At 40.3% G+C, this 27,793-nt stretch overlaps 1 protein-coding gene across 1 annotated transcript in view; it reads left to right on the forward strand.

The window, feature by feature from the left end:
* The window catches only part of ARHGAP32 (Rho GTPase activating protein 32), a 188,814-nt gene that overhangs the window by 42,307 nt on the left and 118,714 nt on the right, over nucleotides 1-27,793 (forward strand). Inside the window, exons 3-5 of the mRNA XM_050910928.1 lie at nucleotides 6,133-6,224; nucleotides 7,317-7,358; nucleotides 7,716-7,800. Coding sequence (XP_050766885.1) covers nucleotides 6,133-6,224; nucleotides 7,317-7,358; nucleotides 7,716-7,800 — 219 coding nt within the window. The remainder of the gene's footprint in view (nucleotides 1-6,132; nucleotides 6,225-7,316; nucleotides 7,359-7,715; nucleotides 7,801-27,793) is intronic.

Here is a 27,793-nt window from a genome sequence, read left to right on the forward strand (position 1 = left end):
CTGAGAGCTAAATTAAAAAGTCAGTACTACCTCTAATTACTCCAGCCGTTCTGGCCTTGAGCTGTGCCTGCACATAAGCCAGTCCTACAGCTATCCTTTGGCACGTCAGAAAGGATGTTTCCTTTATCTTTGCAACAGGGATCAAGATATTTGCACTAGGTAAAGAGCTAAGTGATGAGTTCAGTTAAAATAAAATACTTTTATAAAATTTAAAAGGTTCAACTGTTTCTCATTCTGAAAAACGTCTTTGTGCCTTTCTGTTGGATCGCAAAGCTGTTTCTTTGCATACAGTGGCTTGGATTGCTGTCATCAGAATATGCTAGACCCTTGCACTCTCAAAGGTAAAATATATCTGATGCCTTCCTCCTTTCTGAGTGAGGGTGTGTAGCCAGCTTCTGCAAATACAGATGGGTACACAGGCCTCTTGGGTATGAGAACGGGAGCTTGTCCTTGGTTTGCAACTCTGCGTACAGTCTAGGTGGTTATTAAATGTGCCAGTGCTGCGCTCTGCTGATCAGACCGTGAATAGCATGGATATTAATTCTTAAGATGATCAGTTGGGAAAGGCAGAGTTGGAGAGAGGGTATTTATTTTTATTTTTTACTCCTTCGGTAAAGCTGCTGTAGTATAATGAGCAGGTATTTTTGTTTAAGCTGAGATTGTCGGACCTGGGTACATAAACAAAATGCAATTGCTTCTTCATTTTAAATGTGTCCAAGCGTCTTAAGCAGCTCTGAAAAATGTAGCTGAAATGTGTTAAAGTGACACAAACATCCTGTATGAAAATACTTAGGAAACTCATTTGCATCCACTAAATGAATCAATGGAAAGTGATAATATGAAGAACTTGCCAAATACTTGCATGTTCATCATATTGCCACTGTACCTCTGACATTTTTGGATGAATGCTGTATCTTCATCAATTACTGTACATTTCTTCCGTTCAAAAAAGTGACCCAGTTATAGCTTTCCTGTGCTCAGGTACATTTTAATCCTTTTAGGGATAGTGCTTGGACAGATAAATGCTGCAGAATTGGGACCTTTCGTTTGGAGTTATTTGTAGTAGCTCAGACATGGTGACTTTCAGTTTAGTGAAAGCGTTTTTCCTTTGCTTCGTTGATTTATTTATTGTGGAGAACCAGGATAGTTGTTACAATGTATAAAGTAAGAGTAGAGAGAGCTTTCTTCCCCTGCAGTATGTTAGTGACTGTGGAGTATGAAGCTGAGATGAACCGTATTTCTTCAGAAGAAGAAATGTGCTTCAGGCTAACTCTTCAGCAGTAATTGGTAAAAGCAGGACGGTGTTAATGGAGCCATCATCTTTTACCTCGTAGTGATCAGGGGATTTTTGTAGGACAGTTTCTTTTTAACATTGCGAAGTAAGCTCTGCGAAGAAGGTGATGCCAAGCCAGCTTTGCGTAGCTAGTTGGTACCCAAGATTTGGAATAGCTGTTGATGTCCTTATGAATAAACACCCACTTCAGATATCGAACTGTGTAGACTGGCCGCTTCAGTTCATCCTCTCGCTCAAGTTAAGTAGACTGTTACTCACCACAGAGTAATGACTTTTGCTGAAACAACATTTCTGTTTCCTGCTGTTCTTCAGTGAAGAAGTAAAACTCTAACAAAGCTTTGTTTTTTTGGAATGCTCGGGGGGGTGGGGTTGTGGTGTTTGGGTTTTTTTTCCTCTTGTCATCTTCCTTCCCCCCCCCCCCCCAAATCCAAGAAAATCGAGGGGAAATGCAGATGATGTAAAGGAAATACTGTCACGGAAACCAACTAGCATTTTGAATCAGCTCGGCCATTTTTAGAAACAAGCCATGTGCTGAAAGAATCCAGAGCAATCTGGTCCCTCCAGACTGGTTTTGGTGAGAGACTGGTGGTAGGAAGATGCATAAATGTTACTGCTTGTCTAATAGTTATTCTTGCTTTGTGTTAACCTTGGATTAAGAGTAAATATCCGCCTTCAGAAATCCCACTTGAATTCGGTAGCCTGAGTACACGCTGACCTGTCAAGTCTTGCATTGTATTTGTTCCTGTATATGGTACCTCCTCAGGGGTTTTATAGTAGTATTGTGGAAAACCAGTTTACCAGTTATGGGATTACTGGAGCTTGGTGGGGTTCCATGGTTTCTTCTCTTCTTGTGTATCCCAATGTAAGTCTGTGGCAGTAGGAGGAGGGCTGTGGGTTTTGCATTGGTTCAATATTCTCTCCTATTGAGGATACGAAGGTGGAAACTTTATCACATTGTGTTCACTGGACTGTTTTCTTCCATTTTACGTGTATTTTCCGATTGTGTTACGTTTCTGGATGTGAGGGAGACAGGTTGACATGTTTTCTGATAAATGCAATGAGACTTTTAGGGGAAAATACTTTCATATTAGGCAGTGGAATTGTTAGATATAAAGTATTTATGACTAAGGTTTTGTGTGCTAGAGAGCACAAAGCTGAAGTTTTCCAAGTCATGGCTATAAATATAAAGACCACAAATTTCAAGTTTAGATGCTTAAAGCTAGACACCCTGATTTGTGAGCACTCTCAGAGTCCCAGGGAGTTTAGCAGCAACACTTGAAAATTGCACAAGTGATGTCGGTGCTTCAGGAGTCCTCCTGATACCCACCGAGCAAACGGCTGTGATGGTTTAAAAATGGAATGACCATCCATCGGGGGTGGGACAGACGGGCAGGCGTTCTCCCAAATTGCTTAGAGCAAACATTTTAGTGGGACCTACCTGCCTCGCAATCGATGTAGGTATCTGTTATAAAATACTGAAGTTCTCAAATATTGTCCCAACTGCTACTAGTATAAATGTAGTCTTTAGTGGGCTTTTGGTAGGAGAATATCTTCGTTCAGGGGAGACTGGTGGTGTTGCTCAAAAGCCTTCCACTGAAATGTAAGAGGACTGAGGATCCTGATAAAATCAATTGACTGCGTTCTGGATCGAGTCCTAATTTGTTTACCAGGTTTCGGACCAAAGCAGATTGATGCAGCAGTGACATTAAGCTGTGAAAATTGGACTAAATAATTTGCATAAACAGATTTGCTATGCAATTACTAGGTTTCCACAGAACAACGACGCATAGAAAATAGGGAAGTGAGAAGCAACTGATGATGCTAGCTAGCTAATTTTCAGATGTAAATAATCCAACTGTTTCAAAATGATTTTTAAAATTAAATTACTGTGACACAAAGCATAAAAGATGACAAATCTCATTTGGAGTGTTTTGTTTGTATTTTGAGAGGAGGGTAATCTAGGGTGACATTTTGCATGCCAGGTTTTGGATCAAAAGAGGTACAAACTAGTGGTGAATAAAGTGTACTTTTGTGTGGCTATGTATCTTTGGTTTAAATGGAAAGTAGTTGCAGTTTATTTTGGAGTAAAATGGTTTCTAAAACTGCAGTAAGTTTCTTTTTTGCTTATCGATCTATTCACCAAGTTTTTTCTGGTGTTAGTACCTCATACTAAAGATTTTAGCTTGCACAAGATCACCATTCTGCCCTTTTTCCTCAACTGTGAGACTTATGAGAGTTTGTTGCTTTGCAGCAGAGTCCAAAGAGCTCAGATCTAATTGGAAAAGCAACCGAAGTTAATTACTGTATTGCATCTCATTGCAATCCGTTTAAATGGATACATGCTGTTGGAAATGGGAGAGGCAGATATTTCCTTGCAGCGCTATTTGGACATAACTCAACTGGGAAGAAGAGGATAATACAACTTTTTCAAAGAGAGATGCTGGCATTTGAGTCTCCTGGAGGTGTGAGTTTTGCCTACGCTGCTTTGAGTCAGATCCAGGGTAGTCTCTACCCACTGCTGCAAACTGGCTTGAAGCCCACATTTTTCTGTCAGATTTGTTTATCCATTTTTATATCCCACCAGCTTCTACTGCTGATGGAGAGGAAAAATTATTTTTCTTCCTACAGAAATTCTTTCTTAGAAAATTAAGGCAAGCACATCCAGCTTTACCTAAAAGCAGCTTACAGGAATGGCACATTTATTCCTGTAATTAGTTATTTTCTTATGTAAAAGACCTGTAAGGTTTATTAAATTGGTGATCCTCTTAATGTTAAAATTCACAATGAGAATCTCAAGTTTCCCATTACATACTAAAGTAATTGTGTACTTAGTAACAGTCAGTCACCCAAGGATAGGTTCATTTAAGGGTATAAATATTGTCCTTGTTTTTCTTCAGTGAGTGGTGTGCATGTTCTGTACAGCTGTGGGACAATGGAGTTAAAGCATTGCTTACGTTCAGGGCTGTGAAAGGCGCAACTGGGAGAGTGAGTGTTCTGGCTTCAAATTTATTCAGTCATGTTGAAAGGGGGGAGCTCACTCATAATAGCTGCAGCATCCCTTTTCCAAGGGCAGTGCTGGAAATAACAGGAATTTGTCTGGGTGCAGAGAACGTGCTCTACTCAAGTCCTTTGTAAGCCGCAGTGACGTTGGTTGGATGAATGCAGCTGTCTACGGTGTATGTCTGCATCTGAGCCAGGGTCATCCTGGATTCCCTGTATCAAGGGAGAAATAGATACTCCTGCAACATGGTTGCTTTTGTCCTGATCTAGTTGTCTGAAGAAGGTGAACTGGACCCAAAGTGCCTGTTTATCTCTGGTGACTACAAAAGTAGCCTCGGGCAGATAACACAGTTGTAGCTGTGTACCTTGTGCATGTCTGGAGTTGAATGAGATGAATCACTCCCTCTAGCGCTGTTGCTGTTAGTTAATGAATATAGGCGTAGTGAATGATTTTGACTTATTTACTGCAGCTCTTTATGATGTGGTGAAGCACATGTAAATTTGACCCATGTCAAGCTAAAATGAGAGCTTCGGGGAGGAGGATAAGAAAGATTCCCCCATTGTTCGTCCCGTATGTGGGCTGCTAGCTTGAATTGTAATTGTCTGACTCTAAAGTTTTGGGGGCGAGGACCAAGTTGTTTCCATATTTTACACTGTGGCGTACAACTGTATTCTGTTATCTATAACAGCTTTTCGACTGATTATCTCTGTTCAGAGATCTTTTGGTGGACCAGCTTAGAAGCATTGGTACTGACCTGGATCAGGGAAGTCATCTGTTTATTCCTGTCATTAGAAAATGGATTTGATGTAATACTTTTTTGTTCCAGGCCTGTAAGAGAAGGAATGCTGGAGTGCCTTTCTTCCTCTTGCTTGAGCATTCGCTATTTTGGACATTATTCATGTTTTGTAGTGCATTGTATAAAGCAGAAAAAAACTTATTCAACTGGTCTCACCCACATCACTAATGAGCTATGTCTAGCCAACATCAGGGACCGTGTTTTTCTCCTTCTGCTCTGTGAAGTCTGTGCTGATCTTCCTGTTTGATCACTGCTGTCTTCATAAAAGCCTCACCTAAAACCCCTCATTCCTCTAAAGCTTAGGGCCTGGTACAGCACAGCAAGAGAAACACATGGTACTGAGTGTTTCAGAGTCCCCTGTGATGGTGAATGCTACCCCAGCAGAGCTCACAGCTTATGAAAAAGCAGCTGGAGGAAGGAGAGGATGGGAAGGCATGACAGAACAAATGAAAAAGAGGGAGTTTGAAGTTCTGGCCTCACTAAAGTAAATTAATTTTAGTGATTAAGGAATTTTAATATGTTCATGCACTTACACCAATAGCTTCAAACATCTTTTTTAAAAGCTGACCTCCCACATATAAGCAGCTCTGTCATTAACTTCATTTTCCACTGTGTGAGCTATCCAGCTTCTTCCAGTGCCTCTGCCTGAATCTGAGTGCACAGATGTTTGGAAAATCAGGTACTTAATGAGGAACCCAAGTATGGAGTTTAGGAATGTATGTTAGACTCCTACCTCTGAAAATCTCCTCTTTAGAAACCAGAAGTAGTAATGAATAAAATACTGGATCTCACAGTCATTACTTAGAATTAGCAAGGCTCTGCAACATGGTTCAGGAAGAGATAATCACATGCTAGATTGTAATCCTGAGGTTCAGTTTTCCTTGTTAAAAAGGCAGAAGTACAACTTATAGCACATACGAGATTTCACCCATGTTTGTACATATATGTAAAAATATATGGGCTGATGCTTAGCAGGAGGTAGTCCATAGCATGCAGTCAAAGTTTTTAAGTTCCTTGCTTTTTCTTTCTTGTTTTTTGCAGGCAAGAGGTGCAGATATCCCTGACATTCCAGGGGAGTTGCCGCTCCGGACCTGTGGCAGTACAGCAAGTATGAAAGTGAAGAATGTGAAAAAGTAAGAGCAGTGTTCTTTGATTTTTCCTGTCTTCGCTGGGCTTCTAGTTTTGATATCGTGGATTTTAGCTATTGTGCTGCAATACAGCTAGGGCATTCGGCAACAATTTTTGATGGTATCTTCATCACAGCAACCAAAATCCATGGGAAACAAAGTAAATTATAGCTAATGTAGTCTAAAACTGGGGACATGAGAGGTTTTGTTGGCTCTGTCACCTGTTTCTGCCCATAGAAGCAAAGCTTGTTAGAATTTTGAACCTCACTGTTTCTGTATTTTTAAATTTCTGTGATTTCTTCCTGAAACGGATTAATTAAAAAAAAAAAAAAAAAAAGGACATATATATAAAAAACCTAAAGAGAAGCCCAGGCGACGTATAAATGAGATAATTTTCCCTGTCTCCCTATGCTCTGGGAAGCTAAACCAGGACAAGTGGGTGGCCTAGATGTATTTTTTATTTGATATTTTTTCTCTTTTCCTTTTTTTGCATTCTGCCCTGTACCTCTTCGTTTGAGAATTTTGCACAATTTTTCTCTTTTAGGGGTATTTTTTTCTTCTCTGATCTCCCAGATATTTTTTTCCTGTGGGCTTACACTATCTTCCTCTCTCTCTCTCATTCTCTCCCAGAGAATGTAATCCAACTTATGCTTGCAGCTAAGGTTTCAAACCTCTAACCTGCAAAGGGGATCAAAAGTAATCGATATTACTTGACTTGTCTTTGCTAAGAATGCTGACTTGAGGACCAGAACTCCCCAATATTGATTGATCTGTGCATTCAGATCACCTCCCTGTAGTGCTCGGATGCTGTAAGGGAAATGGCTCTTTGTTCTAGTGCTGAGCAGCCAGATGCTGCATCTCACTTCCCACTTATATTCCCGTGGGAAGAGAGAGCTAGATAATGACAATCTCATTGGCTCACCACCAGAAATATCTATAGGAGTCTATAATAGCTTCAGCAGAAGCAAGAGCATGTTGCAGAGCCAGAGGATCTCCCCGTCGGCCATCATTGTAACTGGAGACACTTGGGAATAATTATGCCTCACTTTTGAATTTTAAAAAGGCAAAGGATAAATAGCGTTTGTTCTGCACCCTCAGATACATCAACCCGGGACTGATGGGCTGTGATGCCTTTCACAGGTAAAGTTCTACTTTCCTATGTGTCTCGTGTAAGGCTGTTTATTTGCACTGCAAAAATGCATTTGTAAAGGTAGAGCGGCTTGTCCCTGCACCATTTCTTAAAGATGTGGGCTTTGGTGTTGATGAAATGCCACACAATTCTTTAAGGATGCAATGATAAAAGCCACTTTGCAATTTAGTTTTCCCTTCTCAGTTCCTTTCTCCACTGTTTTGGTGCATCGCATCAACAAATCCCTCTGTTCCCTTGGCTTTAGGATGAGAAAGTCGTTATTATTTTATATTTGTAACAGCACTTGATGCTGAGCATTGTTTCAGTGATTTGCATCTATCTTATGGTGTGCTTTTGATGTGCTTCAGGTTATCCTTTACAAAGGGTCATTTCCCGAAGATGGCTGAATGTGCACATTTCCATTATGAAAACGTGGACTTTGGCAACATACAGGTGAGTTTCAAATTTCTTTTACATACAAAAGATAATTGTGTTTGGCTGCCAACTGACCTGGTGGGGGAGGCGGTAGAGGGACCTCCACTAAGGTCTGTTTAGTTTGCTGCAAAATGTTTAGTGCTAAGAAGTTAAAGCAGGAGGATCCCTTTATTTGGAATTGCTTCCATGTACTGGGCCAGAATCTGTACTCAGCCATGTGGCCAGCCCTTTGAGGTTGGAGATGATTTTATTTCCACTGGATTTGACTGATGTCACTGTTTTAAGACTGCATCAAACATTCATTATTGAGTCATCTATAATAACTGCATGCATATTTTTAGTTTGTGTGTGTGTGTATCTTTAAACAATTGTGTGAACGTATTTATGTAAATATAAATAATTCAAATTTATCCGTTCTCTTCATGTTATCTTAGCTCTGCATTGTGCATTGCAGCAGCTGTGTCATCAGAATACAAGAAATTGCTAGTCAGCCTGAGTTGCATTTCTAGAAGTGTGCAGGCTTAACTCCTTTGTGATTGTGGTGGTTTAACCCCAGCTGGCAACTAAGCAGCACGCGGCCGCTCGCTCACTCCCCCACCCAGTGGGATGGGGGAGAGAATCGGGGGGGGGGGGGGGGGCAGAATAAATAAACTCGTGGGTTGGGATAAAGACAGTTTAATAGGACAGAAAGGAAGAAAAATAATAATAATAATAATAATAATATGGCAGTAATAATACTAAAAGAATTAGACTATACAAAACAAGTGATGCACAATGCAATTGCCCACCACTCACCAACCGATGCCCAGTTGGTTCCCAAGGAGCGATCCGCCCCTCCCGGCCAACTCCCCCCAGTTTATATACTGGGCATGACGTCCTATGGTGTGGAATATCCCTTTGGCCGGTTTGGGTCAGCTGTCCTGGCTGTGTCCCCTCCCAGCTTCTTGTGCCCCTCCAGCCTTCTTGCTGGCTGGGCATGAGAAGCTGAAAAATCCTTGAGTTAGTATAAACACCGCTTAGCAACAACTGAAAATATCAGTGTGTTATCAAGGTTATTTTCCTACTAAATCCAAAACACAGCGCTATACCAGCTACTGGGAAGAAAATTCACTCTATCCCAGCCAAAACCAGGACGGTGATTCATCCATCAGAAATATAGGCAGAAGCATTTTTCATTCAGCAGTACCAGGGAGGGCTGAGAACCAAGAATCACTGCTAGTTTTTCATAAACAGGGCACATCTTGTTCTGCACTTAGAGAAGCAGGAATGCCTCCAGCATCTGCCAACCTTGTAGCCAAAAAGAGGTTACAACCTTTTCATTTGTAAAACATTTCCTGTAACGTAGAGTGAATTATTTACAGGCTTTCATGTTTCTGTACTTGACAGTTTTGCAAGCAGAATTATGCATCTGTTTTTTCTGTCTCTCTAAAATTCCGACTGAGAAGGAGTTTGGGTCCTATTCAGGGTTCGTATCTACTATTATTCGCACTTAATGGCTCTAAGTAAGTCCATTCTACTGAGCTCAGGATATATGTGCATTGGCAGACACACATACACACAAAGGCAGAGCAAGTTAGACAAAATAGTGGGCTTAAGAGGAGACCAGTGCAAAGAGCTCAGTTTTTAACGAGGTCTCTGGAAGATGGGCTGCTGACACAAACAGGAGCAGTCCTCAGTCTTCTGAAGCAAAACTGTGTTTCTTTATTTTCAGTTTCTGTGTATAGGAATAGTGCGACTAATCTATGTCCCTATTTTTAGTCTCCTGATAGTTTTCTGGTTTGACACCACTAATTTTTCAGTGATTTTGGAGAGAAGTTGTATGTTGGGGTAGGTGTTGAGCAGGTTTCTGTGTACACACAGATGTTTTTTGCATCGTGTGGTCCTCTTGAGTTTTCCTTTCCCTCATTCAGAGCTATTCAGCACAATGTGCAAGCTAGAGAGAGATTACAACCTTTGCATGGCACTAGTATTTAAAGCATTTTTAAGACAAATAATTTAATTCTTTTGTGGGTTTAAGCATTTCTTGGAATGTTTTAAAGATGGCAGGGCATACTTGTAGGGTTGATATGCTGAGATTTTTATGTTCATGAGAGGAGAAGTAAAATGAGATAATATATTCTTTACAGATTTTCTTCATGTTGTTCTGCCAACAAACCTGAAGCATGTTCTAGTGGGAAATTTCCACGGGCAGGAGCTGATGCTGTCTAGCACTCATTTTTGTGGTGTCACTGCTGCACCTACAGCTTTCCGTGCTCCTGCTCAGTTGTCCCTCTAGCACTAGCAGTACACCGACTGCTGTAACCAGAGCAGTAGTCTGGCTGAAAAGCAATAACTGGGGAAGGTAGCCCAGGAAGACAAAGCAGTACTGGTTGTTCAGCCACGTCAGGCCCCTGAGCTGTTTTCTCTCACAGTGTCTGTGTTGTGAAGCTGGGAGAACAGCGGACGACGGCAGCATGGGAGGCACTGTCAGAAAAGTGTGATTGTGTGTGTGTTGCAGGGATCAATTCTCTGTTTCCACCACTGCTACCTTTAAAAAAAACGTACACGCTTAACTATTCATGTACCTAAAGCAAAACGTGCTTAAATAAGGTGAATCCGACCCTAAGTACTAGCTCTGTGCCTCTTGTCCCTTCCTTTTTCTAAGCAAGATTTCTGATAGATCCCCATGGTGTAATGACTTTTTTATAGGGATAAAAATATCTTAAGAAGAGAGCTTTGCTCCTGAAATGCGAAAGGGTAGGGCATTACAGTATTTCCTTAGTAGAAGACCAGTATTAATGGTAAAATAAATGAAAGATATTAATACAACAGCAGTATTAGTTTACAGATTTAAAAATAGATTCATATAGGGCTCATACATTTTAATCAGGTGGCATTCGTTGGTGGCTCCTTTGTGATAACAAGGTAGACTGGAGAATAGCAGTAGGCTGAAGTGACTTGTAAATGACAGCTTGGCACCTAATAGCGAATTACCAAGTTGCATCTGAGGGGTAGTGGGTGTAAACTCCTTTCAAAATCTATTCACTGTTAAAAATTTGCATAGTAGAAATGCAGTATTATCTGGCTGTGTCAGGAATTGTGTAATGCTGTCTATTAACAGCCTGGCCAAATTTCAGATTGTTTTGTAACGTTTATGTCACTTATAATATGGTCTCATGGTGCAATCGGTATTAATATCTTGGCATTTCACCTCATGAGATCGTTTTAAATTAACTTTCTGAGATGTATAAAAAAGGATTTGTTCTCTTCTTATCCTAGCACCACACTAACAAAACTAGGTGCGTTTTGGGATGCTTTTTCTCTTCAGAAGTGTTCTGCTATACTGCTTTCAACAGCAATGTATTTTAACCTTATCTGCGTCTGGCCAGCAAGACACATGTTGCATCGGCAGGAAATTGCTGGTTTACCAGGCAAAGGTAGTTGACGTCAAAGCTGTAGTTATAGGATAGGCTTTACAGATTGCATCAGTGACAGAAATTCACTGGTATTTTGCTGAAATACCTTACATTTATTATCACATTTATTTTTTAAGGCTACATAATTTTTAATTTTACGATGAAAAGCCAGGTTCTGCATAATAGATTTATTTTAGTCTAACATTGGATAAATGTTTAGGAGTCTTGTTAGCAGGTGCAGAACTGTGGTTCAGCCTCGCCATGGTCTGTGTCTCCCAAACGAGATGTTATTAGGCCATGGCTAGATTGTGATTACTCAGCATCGGTTAGGTCGGTTCTGCTGGCTTCCTTCTCTCTTAAGCTCAGCTGCCTTTCCACAGTTCTTGGCTAACGTCTGTCTGTGATGCCTCTCCTCTCTCTAGAACGTCAAAACTCAATTCATTAATACACAAAGCAAACGTTGCTTGCACACGTATTGCTGTACAGGGCATCTTAGTGTTCAGTTAAGCGCTGAAGTATGGAGTTGGAAGTCCTCAGCATCTCTTCCAGGTGTTACATTAAGGCAGAAGGCCTCACCACGCATTTAACTTCAGAAGTGCCTAAATCATCCCAACGTAGCTTAAAATAAGTTCACAATCAGTTTTTAAGGCAGGTTATTAAATTTAAGCATGGTATCAGGGTCTGCTAGTTGGAAAAGCTTCCTTCTTAGGGGCTTGAGTTGTTCCAGCACCGTGCAGTGTACTGCAGATAGCTGAACTAACACAGAAGGAGTTGATGTGTACACACTAAACAGTGCAGCATCTTCCAGACACTCGTTTGAGTTGAAGTTCGATGCAAGAGCATGGTGCTCAGCCCGGGCTGATTTGAGTGCATGTTCCAGGTTTTGTTTTTTAGCTGTAGAACTGCTCAAGGTAACTCATTCACATGTAATTTGAGTGTCTCAGTACAGCAGTTGTGTCACATAGTCTCACTGCCTTTTGAGCTTTAAGGCTTGTTGATACATAGGAATTGAACTATTTCAACAAAACCTCTGTATTGCTAAGTTATACACAAGTAGACTGATTCCCCCCCTAACATGGTACAAATGTGATTTTACTTTCCTTAGTGCTATGTGCCATTAATATAAACAGGAGAAATAGTGATTAGGTATTCCATAAATATCTTTACTTCCTGCCAGAAATAAAGACTTTGTTCTTCACCTGAAAGAATTAAGAAATTATCTTTAGTTGAGTAGGTTTTAGTAATGGAATATGGAGAGCTGATCAGCTCTGCACTTCCCAGATAATATTCTTTGCTCCCTGAAAAACCCATTGCTAAAGGAGCGAAAGTGCTGTAATGCACATTCAGATCACTTCAGCAATCTTGCATTTGACACAGATTGACCCCTTCAAACAGCATGGTCTCTGTCTCTCTGTGTTTGCGTTGACGTAGCTGCCTTCTAAAAATAAACCCCTGTCGGAACAGGATTGGATTAGGGTGCATGGAAGATCCTCTCCTTATCTGTTAAGCTTTGGCATTGCAAGTGGTAGGAGCGTGTTATCAGTGGTAAAGGAAGTAATTGAACCAGAATCACTTCCGCCTGCGGAGGCATCAGCTGCCAGGAATTCCTGTTAGGAACTCAGCAGTATTGTTTGCTGTTTGAATGCCTTTGGCAAGCTGCAGCCTTCCAGCCAAGATGATGGGCAGCCTTTCAATGGTGGCTGTGGTTTGCGCCTGTAATTGTATTTTCCTGACGTGTCTTAAGAGTTAGAAGCATTGCAAAGAGCAGCTCAGTTCTTCTTGTGCCTTTTGTCAGCAAAGCCTGTTGAGAAGATATTTTCAGGGTCATCTTCTTTTGGTTTGCCTTTTTTCTTTTATTTTATAGTATTCCAGGGAAGGGGGTGCAGAGGGGAAGTGTGCTTGTGAAGGTGTCTCTGTTAATTATACAGTAAGATTTTTTCCTGAGATGGATTGCAGAGGAAACAAAAACGGTAAAGCCTGACCAGATGCCCTCCTCTGGAGTTAACTGGGGCAGTTTAAGATGTTTCTGCCACAGCTAAAAGCAGTCCTCTACATAGATCAGCTAGAAACAACAGGAACGGAGGAGTGCTCCCTGATCTGTGTCTGTGTGAAGTCGGACAGCTTAGCTCGAATCTCCTTCCATCGGTGATTTTAAACTAAGCCTGCTCACTGCCTTCAGTGTAGGAGGGCTTGTTCGTTCCCACAGCTCTTCTGTGGGCATAATTTTCAGTATCTTGGCAGTCATGAGCAGCTGCAGGCTGTAATGTCTTCATTTATTTCACTCATTTGCAAAGTGTTTAAAAAGAAAAAAATATTTATTTTAAAAAGCGAAACATGAAACAGCAGTCTCCCTGCCCCAGTCCCTTTTAAAGGGATGGAAATACGTAATAAAAATCACAAAAACTGGCCTGAATTTTGCTGTGTATTGGTGCTATAAAAGACAATTTTGCTGGGTTTTGCTTTGTCTTTACGAATATATGAGTGGTTATGACATGCATACCCATATTGCATATGAAGTAGTGCTCCTTTTTAGCCTTTCGTCTCTGGATGCTGTTAATCTCCCACCAAAATGACTTCACCATATTCTGATACGTTACATTCCCCTTCTTTAGACCAAGGCCTTCCCCTCCCATTCCCCATCTTTTCCATATGGTTTCTTTACTGTTGCCTTCTAAAGTGGTAGAGGGAGATGTTGCAAGGGCTGCTTTAAGGACGTGGGTATATAAAACCAACTATGTTCATAGTGTAGGTGGAAACTGCTTCTATTAACTTAATAATTCCAACCACAACTCCCTGAAAATTGCCATAGTCTTCTGCCAAGATCAACAGATTTTTAAAATTTGGAGTCTCTAGACCAAGCTTCTCGATGCCAAAAAAGTTAGGAAAATATTCGAGTAAGTTCACCTCAGTTTTTGGATTCTTCTGTTTCCTGGTCTTGCATCCAGCTTGCCACTAACTCCTCAGAAAAATTCCTCCCTGGAACAAGATCACACCTGTGAAATTCCAGCTTGCTTGGTTTTCTTCCAGTGGAAGAGGAATCCAGCATGGGTTTTATAGTGGAAGGGTAACTTCAAGTATGGAGAGTATCTCTCTGTGAAACTTTACTATTGCTGCTCGCACATTTACTACTTGTTTTACAGTTGTTGCTTACTGTAGAGAAAGCTAACAGCCTTATTAGCGATCCAGCTTTAATGGGCAGGATTCACGTAAACTGTCTACCAGTTATTAAAGCCTGCTCAAAAAACTGGCAGGATATAATTTCAAGGCTAAGCAGGTTCTTCTGCTGATCCTGTCGTCATCATTTTGCTGAAGGCCTTTGCGGTCCCCTGAAGGAAGAGGGAGGATTGCTTATGTGAGGTGGGGGGGACACACGCGCTCAGAGGAGCTTGTTGGTAAGGGAGAGCTGTCTGTCTGTCTGTCTGTCTCGCTGTCTGTCTGAGGAGTGAGCACGCTCGTGTGCATTTGGAGATGTAATACTGAAATGGATGGGAACAGCCAGCTTCACTCTGCTTTGGGCTTATGTTGATGTTCCCTTGTGGCTTTAGCTGCTAAGTCATTCTTAAAGCATATTCTACGCTTTGCTCTCACCTTTCTCCCTTTGACTGACAGTTACTGAAATCGATAATTTATAAATGTTTTATCTTTTTTTTATAAAGTAAAAGGTAATTTGTCTGTCATTATTCAACTGGCTGGTTATTGAATTGCCTGTCATAGGGAGGAAAGTTTTTTTTCTGTTAGTATTTATTTAGATTAGCTCTCTGTCTGATTCTGTGTATGTCCTTTATTTTAAGTGTATAAATGGAAGGGTAGACTATAACCCACAAATAATTGTTAAAAGCAAATGAGATTTTACCTGTTGATTCAGTTGAACAGGTGCTTCTGCTTTTTTTTTCTTCTCCTTTTGCCTTCGGATGTTTTTATGAGTTTATATAGGACAGTTCATTTCTCCAGGTGTGTGTCATGGGAGAACAGAACCCAGCGCGGTGTTTCTGTATCTGGGACAAAACAGCAAATCTGGGATGCTCTGTTTATGAAAGGATTTTGAGTATTCCCCGCTTCGTGTGTTTCTTCTCTGCTTTGTTAGTATGAGAGATATCCCTGTGCAAATTTGGATAAGCAGTTTCTCAGACTTGAGTATCTTGAGACAGGTATCTTCTCTTACTCATGTGCTGAGTACTGGTGGGCCAAAATGGTTTCAGGGAAATCTGTGCATACTTGGCTCTTCTTTGCAACTGGGGGCTTGTGGCACTCCATTTGAAAATGTTGACCTCCTGCAGGAATCCAGCTTATTTTTTCTTCCCCTGCATTTAACACTGAAAATATAGCAAACCTGTTTGTGGATTTTTAGTCTTTATTGGTGCATAGTGGCTATTTGATGGCATGAGTAAATCTTAAAAGCCTGTAATAAGACTATAAAAGACTGTAATAAGCCCAGCTGTTAACTTTGGCATTGACCTCCTGCTGTTTGCCACCATCATAAATCGTCTTTAGCAGCGTGTCACAGAAATGTATAAAAACTGTTTTAATTAGTAACTGGAACAGAGTTGTGTTGGAAAATTTTTCTTCCCTGAGGTTTAATGACCTGAAAAAACAGAAATATGTATTTTATGTATAATTAAAATATATTAAAAATTTGAAAAGAATCTGTGGGCTCCAGAAAAATAATCCCTATTTCACTAGTGTTTCATAGTTTGAAAGAGAATTAAAACCCTTATGTTTTTGTATATAGTAAGCCATACTGTTAACAGGAATGGTGTTAAAATGCAGCATAATATTGTACTCGTAGATCTGCAAGCATGCCAAGCTGGTGTGATTTTAATAACTAGCAAACTTCATGTTGATATGATCCCTGAGATTTACAGAAGCAGGGATGTGTTTTTATTCTCCAGTGGAGGTTTGACATGCCAGTGGATGTATTAGCTGTTAAACCAAACATCATTGGGAACATTTACATTTTGTGTTTACTGTACCTGCTCACAAAAAGGGTAGTTTGTTTAGTTTGTGCTTATGTGCTAGAATTTTGAGGTTTGATGACAGAGTTGGCAGCTCAGGGGTAGCAAGTTAGGCTACAGATTTTTAAACTGTGCATTCATTAGCTTAGCTTTCCAGTGGTGTGTGTGTACCTTTGTCCTGTAGCTATACATGTTTTCATTCATTTCCTGGTGAAGAAATATGGATAGGATATAATCTGATCTTGCAAAATTTGTATTCCTGACTGTCTTGGCTTTGAGATCTCTTGCTGGTTAAGGTGTGTTGATTTGAGCAGACCAGATATGCTCCATCTGTCTTGCCAGGTATGCTCTGTATCCTGGAACCCTGTGGAGACCATTTACTCGTGATGGTTGCGTGATCTGGTTTCCAGGTAGTTTCCAGTCTTTGAAAATCAGCATTGCTTTCCCATCTGCTTCGCTCAGTAACATTATCTCACACAAGGGCATGTGGTGCGGTGAACTCAAGATTGTTCTCTCATTATAAAATCAAGGAAGAGCTGTCTTTGAGTACTCAGGAAGAAGCTTGTCACTGCACTCATACTATGATAATCTATCCTGCAAGGCAAAAAAATGCAGAGGAAAGCACTTGAACTAATGGTATTTAGATACTACATGTGAAAATGTTTGCTGTACTGTGACAGGATTCTTAATGCAATATGTGTAGCTGCACGTGTATCAGAGAGGATGTTTCTAGATCTGCGAAGCTGAGACCCAAGTTTTGTTGTTTGTTTTACTTGCAACAGAGAGATTCGTGCAGAAGATTTCCTGTGAATGTAAACTTTCCCAAGGGTCTGGATTCAGACAGATTTTTCATTTTAAGAGGGGAAGCATACACACAGGCACATATTCTCACCCACACGTACTATTATAATGTCTAGAAGGCATTTGAACATGTTTGTAGACTTTGATGGTTTTGTTATTTTATCCCTTGCTGTGGTGCATGAGCAGAAGATGGAGGCTTCTGCTTCCATGTCCTGCAGGCAAGGCTCTGACCTTCGACTCTCCTGGGCATCCGTACCAAAAAGCTGTTTGATCTCCACTGAGGATTCCAAAGATATCAATTACTTACTTCCTCTACCTTTTCATTTCTGGTCAGAATCTGCAAATTCAGGTTGCTGTTTTCCTGGTAAAGCAGTATAAAATTGAATGCTTCCATTATATGTCATGTGGACATATGGTTGTGGTTTTTAAAAATAAAATACTTACATGAAGAAGCATGAGATGCTCTTACAGCCTCTTCAAGAGTCCCCCTCTCCTAAAGTATAACTTCTTTTTTCTCTCTTGAAACTGACTGAACGAACTTTGATTCTTCTCAGCAGTCCTTCTTTCCATCCCTCTACCATATGAATGACAGAAACATTAATAAAAACTCAATTACTTGCTATAGGACATATTTTTAAGGTGCAAGACCTCCCCTACCACCATCCTAAATTTCTTCCTTTCAAATATTTTATTTCCCAGAAGGAGGAGAACCTTGTTTAGGTCTGCATACATATGTTTAAAGCACTATCAAATGTTTTTCGGGACAATCAGGGATTGGTTTGTGAGTTGCAGTCAGAAGTGACACCTCTAAGTACAGAGTGAGCTTTTGGCACCATCACACTCAGAATTATGTCAGTGATAATTTAGAGGGAAGACTGTTGCTTAATAGATACCTACAAATCTAGTATTATAACTAAGTTGGAAATAAAAATATATAGTGCCATATACTTCATGTATGTTCAGGATCCATGAACCTGCCTTAAAATTAATTCTGTTCTATTGGAAGACTGCTGAACCTTATAAATATGGTTATAAAACAAATTGCCTACTAGAAAATCTCACTTTTTGGGTAGGTGGTATTGTCTGGTCCTGCCAATTTATGTTTAGATACTAACAAAATTTCTTCTAAGTTACCATGAAATTCAGTGCAGCTGTATAATTGATCTTTATGGTGCTTGAGTGTTAACCTTATTTATTGCAAGTATGACATGTCAAAACATTCAGGCTTTAAAATAACTGATTTTGGACCAAGTTCCCCTTTACCAGCTTGAAGTAGTTCAAAAAACCAAAACAACTTCTGTTATTTTTACAGCGTGAGTCCAGGAATTTACTTTGAAATGCTGGTGAATTATTTAATATTTCTCTATCTGCTAAGTCCTGCAATAATTATGGGTGTAGCAATCCTGGAATGGGCAGGGAACCCACTGGGAGCTGTAACCTTGGGGCAGAAAGGATTTGCATGAAAGAAAGGGAAGTGTCATATCAGGACGAGGGTGCTGTCTTGCTAAGGTGAAGGAAATTCAGGATTATTGAGGCATAATGAAGGTGTGAGACTTGAGAAGCCTCAGAGCCTGATTCAGAGTCCCCTTCCATGCACCTTCTCTTGTGGCTCATGGTTTGATTTAGTGCATGCTTTGCCATTTGTTTTAAAAATAAATAAAAGCTACATTGAGTTTGGAAACTCTTTTTGGAGAAGTGAGCTCTTAGGCTAGTGCATGCATTTTGAATTATTAATGCATTTTAGCAGTAACACTAGAGCTGTGATGTGCACTTTGAATACACCCCAGACAAGCTGTGGTGGTTTTTATTTCCCCTGGTAAATGGTCCCTGCATTTCTTTGAACTCTTTTAAGCCTCCCTGTATCCCTCAATTTCTAGGTGCTTTAAACTAAGTGGAGTTCAAAGTAAGCAGAAGATCTTTTTTGAGCTGGTTGGTGTTGATGCTGAATCAGAGGGCACAGTGAAGCTTTTGTCCTGGAGTACTGCTTTCCTCTCGCAACTGGCTTTAACTTTTCGTGCCTATCTAATGTCATAAAGATGCAGAACTTGGGCCATTCATGGACTCTTAGAGACAGTCCGGAAAATAATGTTCCAATTTTCTCTTTTACGATTTTAAGATAAACAAAGGGAGAGGGAAGGCTTGGATTTTTAACAACAAAATATCCACGTACTCTTATAATTCTTTGTTGTGTATCATATGGATGAATTTTTTATTTTCCCATTGAAAAACAATTAAGATGTGGATGATGTATTATGTTTTCTGTTAGGATTATGTGTGTATGTGTCTTGCAAGTTGCTATGATTAGATTAAGGATAAAACAGCCACTGTAAAACAAACTCTATCTGCAACAGTAGCAATAATACTAAATCTTATTGCTACCATAACATGCCCTTGAAGTCTGGCCTTCAGCATGGGTTTTCAGCCCCTGTGCTATGAGGTATGTACGCTGTGTGTGCATACTCCAGTGTTCCACAGACAGAAGTTCATTCACATTTAAATGTGCTCGGTTCAATGGCTGAAGACAGTTTGAGTTATGGAAAGGCCTGTAGCATTTTACATCTTGTGTGTGCTCGTTTCGACAAGTTATTGCACCAGTGCTTGCTGTAGAGGAATGTTTATTCTACACAGAATTGTTGGCAATTCATTGTTTTCTTTTGGAAACTAATAAGTTATTAGTACAAAACTTAATTGAAATACCAATATAAGAAAGCAAAATGAGAATTGACATTTTTCATTTGTCCACAATATGGAGCTGCTTGGAGACCTCTTCTGGAAGTGTTCTGCTTTTTGCTCTCATGTGTAAAGTAGTGCTTTCCTGTGTGAGGTCCCCAATTTGTCATTGTAACCACTAATGGCTTGCCTAGTGACTTAAGCACTTGGCCATTTAGCTTGAGATAATGAGCATTGTTTCGCCTGCCCAGAGAGGAACTGAGTCATACTCATTGCTGTGACAGCAGTGTCAGTCCAGGGTGACTTCAGGGGTGCTGCGTCAGATTGGTTTAGACTATTACTCTTATCCTCATGGTTGTGTTTTAAACATTGGTAATAGTTGAATCATAAAGACCCATTTCCCTTGAAGTCTGCAGAAATTTGGACCGACTGAGGGCTGCACGTTTATGCCTCTCCGTGGAGAACAACTGTGTCAGAGGAACAAGGTTCTTATGAGCTTCCAAAGAGTACGTTACACAGTGGCAGGATTATACCAAAACCTTTTTTCTTCGGAGAGTGCAATTAAATGCTTAGAAACTAAAAGCCCAACTCTGCAATTCCAATGAGAAGTTCTCAAGTAGAGTCTGCAGGGTGTAGACCTGTTCCCAGTGTGACCTGAGTTGTTCAAATCGCACCTTCCCTGAACTGTCATCTGGGAAATTTAAAGGTTAAATTACTCTTTTCAGATCTTTACTATTTTTTCTTCTGCCTCTGGCATCTTAGCAGAATTTTCTAAATTAAAAATTGAAACAGAGTTCCAGATCTGTCTGTGACCCTTTATGCAGTTTGCCTTTATTTTTAACTCTTGAAGTCCATACTCTGGAGACAACCAATTAAGGTTTTGACACATCGATCAAAAAAACAAGACACTGTTTATGAACTACTTCACAAAAGTAAAGGTCATCCTATTTATTAAGCCTTTCCAAGATAATTTCTTTAATACCATGAATTTAAGGCGTTTTGCTTTACTGTTCTTGCTGCTCTTCACTGAGTCAACATATAGAAGCTGCATTCTTTTATCTGTGAAAGCATTTTTCTTCCTCCCCTGGGATTTTGGAAACATACATGATATACTGCTTTTGCCACATGATATAAATAATCTGTGGCAGGCAAATAATGGGGTGTACTTGTGTTCTGGAAAATACAGTTTCATGTTTTCCAGTTGGCCTGTCCGTGTCTGAGTTTGCAATACATTTACATATAACTGCTGGAAAAACAGTGTTGATGAAGTGCTCATGGTTGCAAGTGACACGAAATGTCAAAGGTTGGATGGCACACTGCTGTTGTGCTTCATGATACAGTCTCTATTTATGTGATCGCATGCTATTTTTCAATTGGTACTGTGCTGTGCAATTCCTCTCCCGCCTGCCTGATCTTTGAGGTGCCTCCCTAGTGCTGGGGGGCAACCTCAGGACACGAGGAGAATATTCCTATTATTTTCCTGGCACCTCTCTCCTTACTCAAGAAGATTTGTCTATTTGACCTCACTGACTAGCTGTAAGTAAGCCCTTACTCTGGGGCTTATTTAGTGAACTAAGAGCTTCGCTTCAGGTCAAAATTTAGCAGGAATCCATCTTTAGCATCTTGTGACTGACAAGGCTCAGAAAAGCTCTAAAAAAACCCCACCTCCCTTCATTTTCTGGTAGTCATAAGGTTGCAATTAATATTTAAGAGCATTGCACTTTTCAGTACAATGTAATGAGTTTGATTTTCCTGGACTGACAGCTCCAGTCTTTCTAAGATAATGGAATTTCAAAATAAGTTTCACTTTTCATTAGGGATTTTTCTGTGCAAGCCTTTAAGGGTACAAGTATCTTAAAGCATTTCTCAACAAGAGTGAAGAAACTTGTTTGTTTAAAGAAACTTGAGTTTCTCACATAATTGCTTAAGACTTAAGGTTTCAACATGATTATTTCAATCTTTTTTCCCAACTCATTTATTTTCAGAACTGAAAATTGGTGACAGTGGTGTCAACTATTTCATTCTTAATGGCTGCATTATAGCAGCTTTGTGTTTGCTGAGTAGTGCCTTTCACCAGAACTGAGGCTGGAACCGTATATCAGCCATTAGGCAATTTCTGAGCGTGGATTATGGAGGCCTCGGATGAAACATCTAATTTTCAGTCTCTTAGAGATTTTCCTCATTAATTTGGTTGAGATAAAACTGAAACAACCCACTCTTTTTAGGGCATCGGGGTGTGTTGCTGGAATAATGGTATCTATGTACTGGTACCCGTATGGACCTCTATCAAGGTTTTAGCATCTCTGTTTTGGTAGGAAGAATGTTATTGCTAATGATAAAGACATTAATCCTGTTTTCACTATCAGAATTGATAGATCCTGGAAGTTTCCCAGGATGTGGCAGAAATGGGCCTTGTGTCTGTCCTTTGTCTTCCTCCTCTTCAGTAGCCCCATCCCCAATTCTTTTTCAGCATTATCATCATTGCTGTACATGCGCTAGTATGTATGGCATGTATGTATGGCATGAGTATAACCACACGGATTACAGCATAATGTAAAATCTCATATAAAAGCATCGGGGGGAGGGAGGGCTTTTACAGCACCTTGTCTTAACTGATTTATGCTCATTCTGCAACTAGTGTACATTTGGGCAATATTTACTTTTCAGAGCAGGTAAGCACCTGCAGTGTATAGTCAATTTTTTTTCAATATGTAGAAAATATTTAGGCCTTAGACCTGTTACAACTATTGAGTTACTTGTCAGCTGTATTGTGAATTCTGTATACTACTGTGAGTTGTATATTGCCTAAAGCCTGCAGATACTTTGGGACACTCCTTTCTTCAAAGGAAAAGCAATTGGCGATACTAGAGAAGTTGTACAGGGCACAGCATTGTCCCCCAGCATACTTGCTGGTGAACCATGACGTGGGAAGACACTAGCTGGAGCTGTAAGAATACAGGACGGGTATGTGAGTAGCAGAAGACAAGAACCATGCATTTGCATGGGTTTGTGCACATGAAGAGCAGAAGAGATGCAATAAATACAAGCATTGTGTGTCCCTTTGGAGTTTCGTGTTAAAGCCAGATTTTTTTAGTCTGGCTGAAGTTTTTATGCAACATCTGGCTAAGGGGGGAAGTTTTTGTTTTTACTCCTAGAAAAACTTTTCTTTTTAGAAAATCAGTTTGACCACATACCTCTTCTGCTCATTTTCCAGCCCCCCTTTCCCAGAAGGGAGTAGTTGAGGGGAAATGCTTCCATCTAGTCTATTCCATGCTTTAGCACTTGCTCAAGTTTTTGTATAAAAATGCATGTGGTGATATAAAACATGTGTCAGCTTTGCACTGTGCCTCTGAACCCAGCTGTGGAACATGGACTTTCATTTTCTTCGTTTAAAAAAATAGAGCGGGGGGGCGGGATTTGAGATGTGAAATTTTAAAACGTTCTTTCTCATACATGTACGTGCATGCATGCGTGCGCAAAATCGTGCTTGCACCTTCCCCCTCAGCCGAAGTTTGGCAAAGTAATCGGCAAGTAGCTAAAGGTCATAGGCTGTATTGGAAAGCACTGGGAGTCCTATAGCTCTGTGCTGTGTCTGTGTTATATTAAAATGCTTTCAGTGGTCAGTTTAGTCATAGACTAACCTTTATGTAAAACTGGGGGATGTAGGCATAGCTAAATGCCAAAAGCGCTGGGTTTCACACAGCCTGATTTGTAAAGATGAGTGGTTGTTGATCTTTCCCACTTCTGGGGTCATGGGAGGAAATGGAGTAAGCTTCCCTTCAGCTTTTATCACTTCCTCCTGCCAACTAAGGGGAGATTATTTTCCTTCATTTGCTGCTCCTCTTGTCAGCAAGAGAAGTTGGTATTTAGCCAGATAATAAATAATGCTTTTTCTGGGGAAGGAGTTCTCAGATGTGGTTGTAGTAACACTGATTTCCCCCCCTCACTGCTTTCTGTCTTGAAAATAGTCCTAGTCCTGCAAATTCTTTCTCAGAAAGATGTGGTTTGCATATATGTGATGTGCAAAACTTGTTTGCTTTTGCTTACAGTCTGTTTCTGAAGCTTTTTAAAAAGTTTTAATGGTGGCTGCTTATCTACTGAATGCTGACAGGTTCATTCATCTTTGTTGTATAAGGCTTTCGAAGACCCTGCAGACCAGACTTGCAGTGGAAGTATATACTTGTGCAAATTGGGTCAGCATTATTTATTCTCATTTATAGAGTCTACTTCATCATTCGCAAAGGTAGACTTGGTCATCTTGTTGATCTTATTCTCTTTATCCAAGTCTAGAAGGGCGCTGTATACCTGCAGGCAGTAGTTCGAAGAATATGTATCCCTCTATGCTTGGTGATGGAGAGGTAAAACGGGGAACATGGAGTAAAGGCCAGGTTTTCCAGTGCTCCTGGAAGGTAACAATGACTGATTTGAAATCAGACTTCAGGAACACATCAGGATAAGCTGAAATGCTCTCCTGAGCCTATGGCGTTACCGGACAGACGGGTCTGTGGAAAGGAGGATGTTAGGAGGAGATTGTGTATCACCTATGGGTAGCATTGTTTTGCAGTTTCATGAATGCTGGTTTTGCTTCCTCTAACCTCCCTTCCTTGCTGAGCAGTGGGTCCTGCTTGTTAAAAGGGGTAGGGGTTGGAGCTGCATGCCAACAGAACTGCTTACATAAAAGCCAGGAGGTACAGTTCCTAATGAGATTTCAGATTTATTCATGTCCTGCACCTCTAAATATGGTACTACCAGGCTACTGCCTTCAGGGCCCTTCAGGGTATGTTTGTTTTTCCCTTATGTGCATTATTAAGTTTTGTTTACTGCCTTTGCTCTTAGGAGCTTGGTTCCTTGTTACTGGTTCTCTATAAATGCAAAATAAGAAATGTTACTCAGCACAGCACAGTTCTTGATTTGGCCTGTGCATTAGAAATAACATGAATACCTCTCTTGGGATGACATGAAGGTGAGAAATCATAGCATAAACCTATCTGCACTAGATACTTAGAAAATGTGACAGTGAGACAGGATCAATGACTACCTTAAGCAAATTAAGCTTCTCATTGCCACAATACTCTTCCCCCCATCAAAATTGAGGTTTCTGGGTTTTTTTGTTGTTCCTTCTCCTCCCTTGGAACTCCTGCTGATATTTCAGGTATATAAGGCATTTTTTCCAGTGATTTTGATTCTTATCAGTGTGGGGAAAAAAGTTAATATTGATTTAGTGGGGGAGAAAACAGAAAAAGTGAGCGAGTGAGAGACTAATAGCCTGGAATGACAGGACTGTATCAATTTTCAGTTCTCTCAGAGGAATAATATGCTTGTTTCCAGCAAATGGAAAAGTAGACTATGACTAAAACTGTCACTGACCTCCCACAGAATTTAATGGATTTTGGAGCTCAGAGAAGAAAAGGCAGTCATAACTAACTCAGTGATTTTAATGCACTTTCCTTGAAAGTCAGCAGTTTTATGAAATGCCGTATGCAGGAAGATAAAAAGTATATATATCTTATATAGCTGTAAAAAAATTTATATTCACTGGCTTAGTCTTTTTTTGAGTATGGATGAATGCATTTCTCAATAAGCTTAAACAACATATTATAAGTTCTAGGTGGTTTATATCCTTAACATATGTTGCCAGCATATAAAACGAGCCAGTTTAAAAATGATGGACGAAAACTGTAAAGCAATCTCATTCTTGGCCCATTCAAGTGGCTTTTCTGTGTAAGTAGTTCCTGAATGGGCTGACTATAAAAACGGTCCCTATCGTACGATGAAGGGGAATGTTGCATTTGTGCATGTTGATTGGCAGCAGCCAAAGTAAGTATCCTGTTTTGTCCAGGGGTAGACAGTGAAAGAAAGGACGCTTTGTTTTGTGGCAAAGCCACTTTTCTTTTAAATAAATAAATAAACGAAGCAGCTCCTTTAATTTAACTGCCTCTTTGTTTTTGCCTGAAGCCACCAAGTGGCTGGTTCCTCTTACAGAGCCGTCTCCATTGTTCTGACACTGTAAATATTCACACAGTTGTGCTGAGCCTTACTTTCACGAAGGAACGGGACTACATGAGCAGGAAGATAATTTTGCCGGTGTTTTCCTTAGGAACCCGAATGGGTGCCTAATCCCTGCAATAATTTGTAGTGCAATGCCATCTAGTGTGCAAAGGGCTATCAGGCTTCTCATACTCTGGAAATTCATGACAGCAGTGGTCTTCTCTGTGCATCTAATTCCAGGCTACTTCAAGCAGCTGCATCTTTTGGTGGAGGTGGTTGTAATAAAATTTTAGCATCGTGAACTTCCAGTTTTCAAAATTCTCATCTTGACGATTGCTTGGGATTTTTTGGAGTGAGGATGGGCTGGGGAGTAGAAGAGGGCAGGAGAAACAGTGATAATGTGCCCAGCTTGAGGAGGAGTTTTCTGTGGTCATGGGCTGATTTTGTGTCATTTATGTGTGTGTCAGAAATTAGTTTCTGGGGTTTAGAGCATGTCCAGTGGTTGGTAGGTGTTTATATCCAGTTTGTTGTTACTGTTGTGCTTTCGTGGCTTATGAAATACAGTTATGAATCCATGCTGAGTTCAAATCCCTAACCTTACCAAATTGGAGGCCATTTGAATCTAACTTTGCTGTTCTTTGGACCCGTTGTTGAATAGACTCGGTGCAGGAGAAACATTACTTCATTGCTCACGCTGTCTTCATTTGTACTTTGATCTCTTAGCTGTCTCTCTTAAATTCTGCACATGGAAGAATATAGTTTTTCCTGTCAGTAGGACAGAAGAATCCTTCCCTCTCTTGTTCTGAAAAGTGTATAATGGGAGTGATTTGGTTGCAGACTCGCTTCCTTTTCCAACGCTGTTTTTGATATCGTTGTGCGATATCCAGAATGTTTCATTCTCAATACTGCCAGGAGGGGGGCTGCGTCTCCCCGGGTAGTGACTAGACCTCAGCATGGCAAAGGCTGCCAGAGAGGATTCATTTCTGAATAATCTCGTTTTGGTTTCAATTAATTGTGAAATCAGACTTTAATAGGGTGTGAAATGGAAATAGAGAGAGGTAACACCAGATGCCTTTATTTACATGTGTTAATCAACACAGACCCAAACAACAACAACAAATTAAACTGGAGCCATTCATAGAGTTTGAAATGCTCCACATTTGGCTGGGAACTTTGAAAAATGTGCTACTTTGCAGATAGGTGGAAGGTCAGTAGCATTTTTTTTTTTTTTTTTTTTTAAAAGTACCAAACGTGCCAGAATCCTATCAGAACCCTGAAGTTACTGTATTTCAGAAATACCAAATGTGGCTATGGAAACCCATCATTACGTTGAATTAGCTTTGCTTTGAACAGTAACGTGGAAGATATTTACTTTTCCCTTTTTGAGAATAGCCTGTGGTGTAATGAATAACACACAAGAGCGGGCATGTGTACTTTGTATATCAAAGTGCCTATTTCCAAATGTCTGGTATTATATTCACCAGGGTCAATTAGCTAGTGACTAAAGGTGGTTTCCTTTGGAGACAGACTGGGTTTTTCTTTTTGGCTGCTAGTTCTGAAATGGTAGGCATCGCAATTTTATGGGAATTTATGTCGGAAGCAAGGTTTGGTTTGCAGCCAGAAAGATCTTTTAGTTAACTGTTTAATTCAGCTCAGTAGGGCGAGGGGGAGAAGAAATACCTGCTATTGATTGTGCTGTAGATAGTAGTAAGAGTTTTGTCTCTGGCAACACACATTATGTCACTTCTGGCTAATTCTCTCTGTTATTCAACAGAGTGCTTTGATTTGGGTTCCTGGGAAACTTGTGGATTTTGATGATATTGCTTGGGGATTGGGTTTGTTGGAATGAGGAAGATGATTTCTCTAGGAGAGAGGTGAGGCAGGTTCAAGGAAGCTTTTCCAGTATTCCTCTAGAGAACTTTACAATGGAGAGATGAACATGATGGATTGCAAGGCATGTTGACTGCTATGCTCACCAGAAAGTAGATTTACACCTGCCTGGTGCCAGGCATAGAGATTCTGCCTGTGACAACAGGGGGAATATTTCTCTGATTGTAGGTGTGCAGTAAAAAGAAAGAAGTAGTTTTCTTAGAAGCACCATTTCTTCTGGCAGTGAAGCGTGTTAACCCTTCTTTGAAACGCTGCTTATAAAAACAGGCATCTGATGCAGACTGCCTTTAAGAGTAGAAGCAGCCTCCCTAGCTT

The sequence above is a fragment of the Gymnogyps californianus genome, chromosome 25, assembly GCF_018139145.2.
Source record: "Gymnogyps californianus isolate 813 chromosome 25, ASM1813914v2, whole genome shotgun sequence".
Taxonomy (NCBI): domain Eukaryota; kingdom Metazoa; phylum Chordata; class Aves; order Accipitriformes; family Cathartidae; genus Gymnogyps; species Gymnogyps californianus.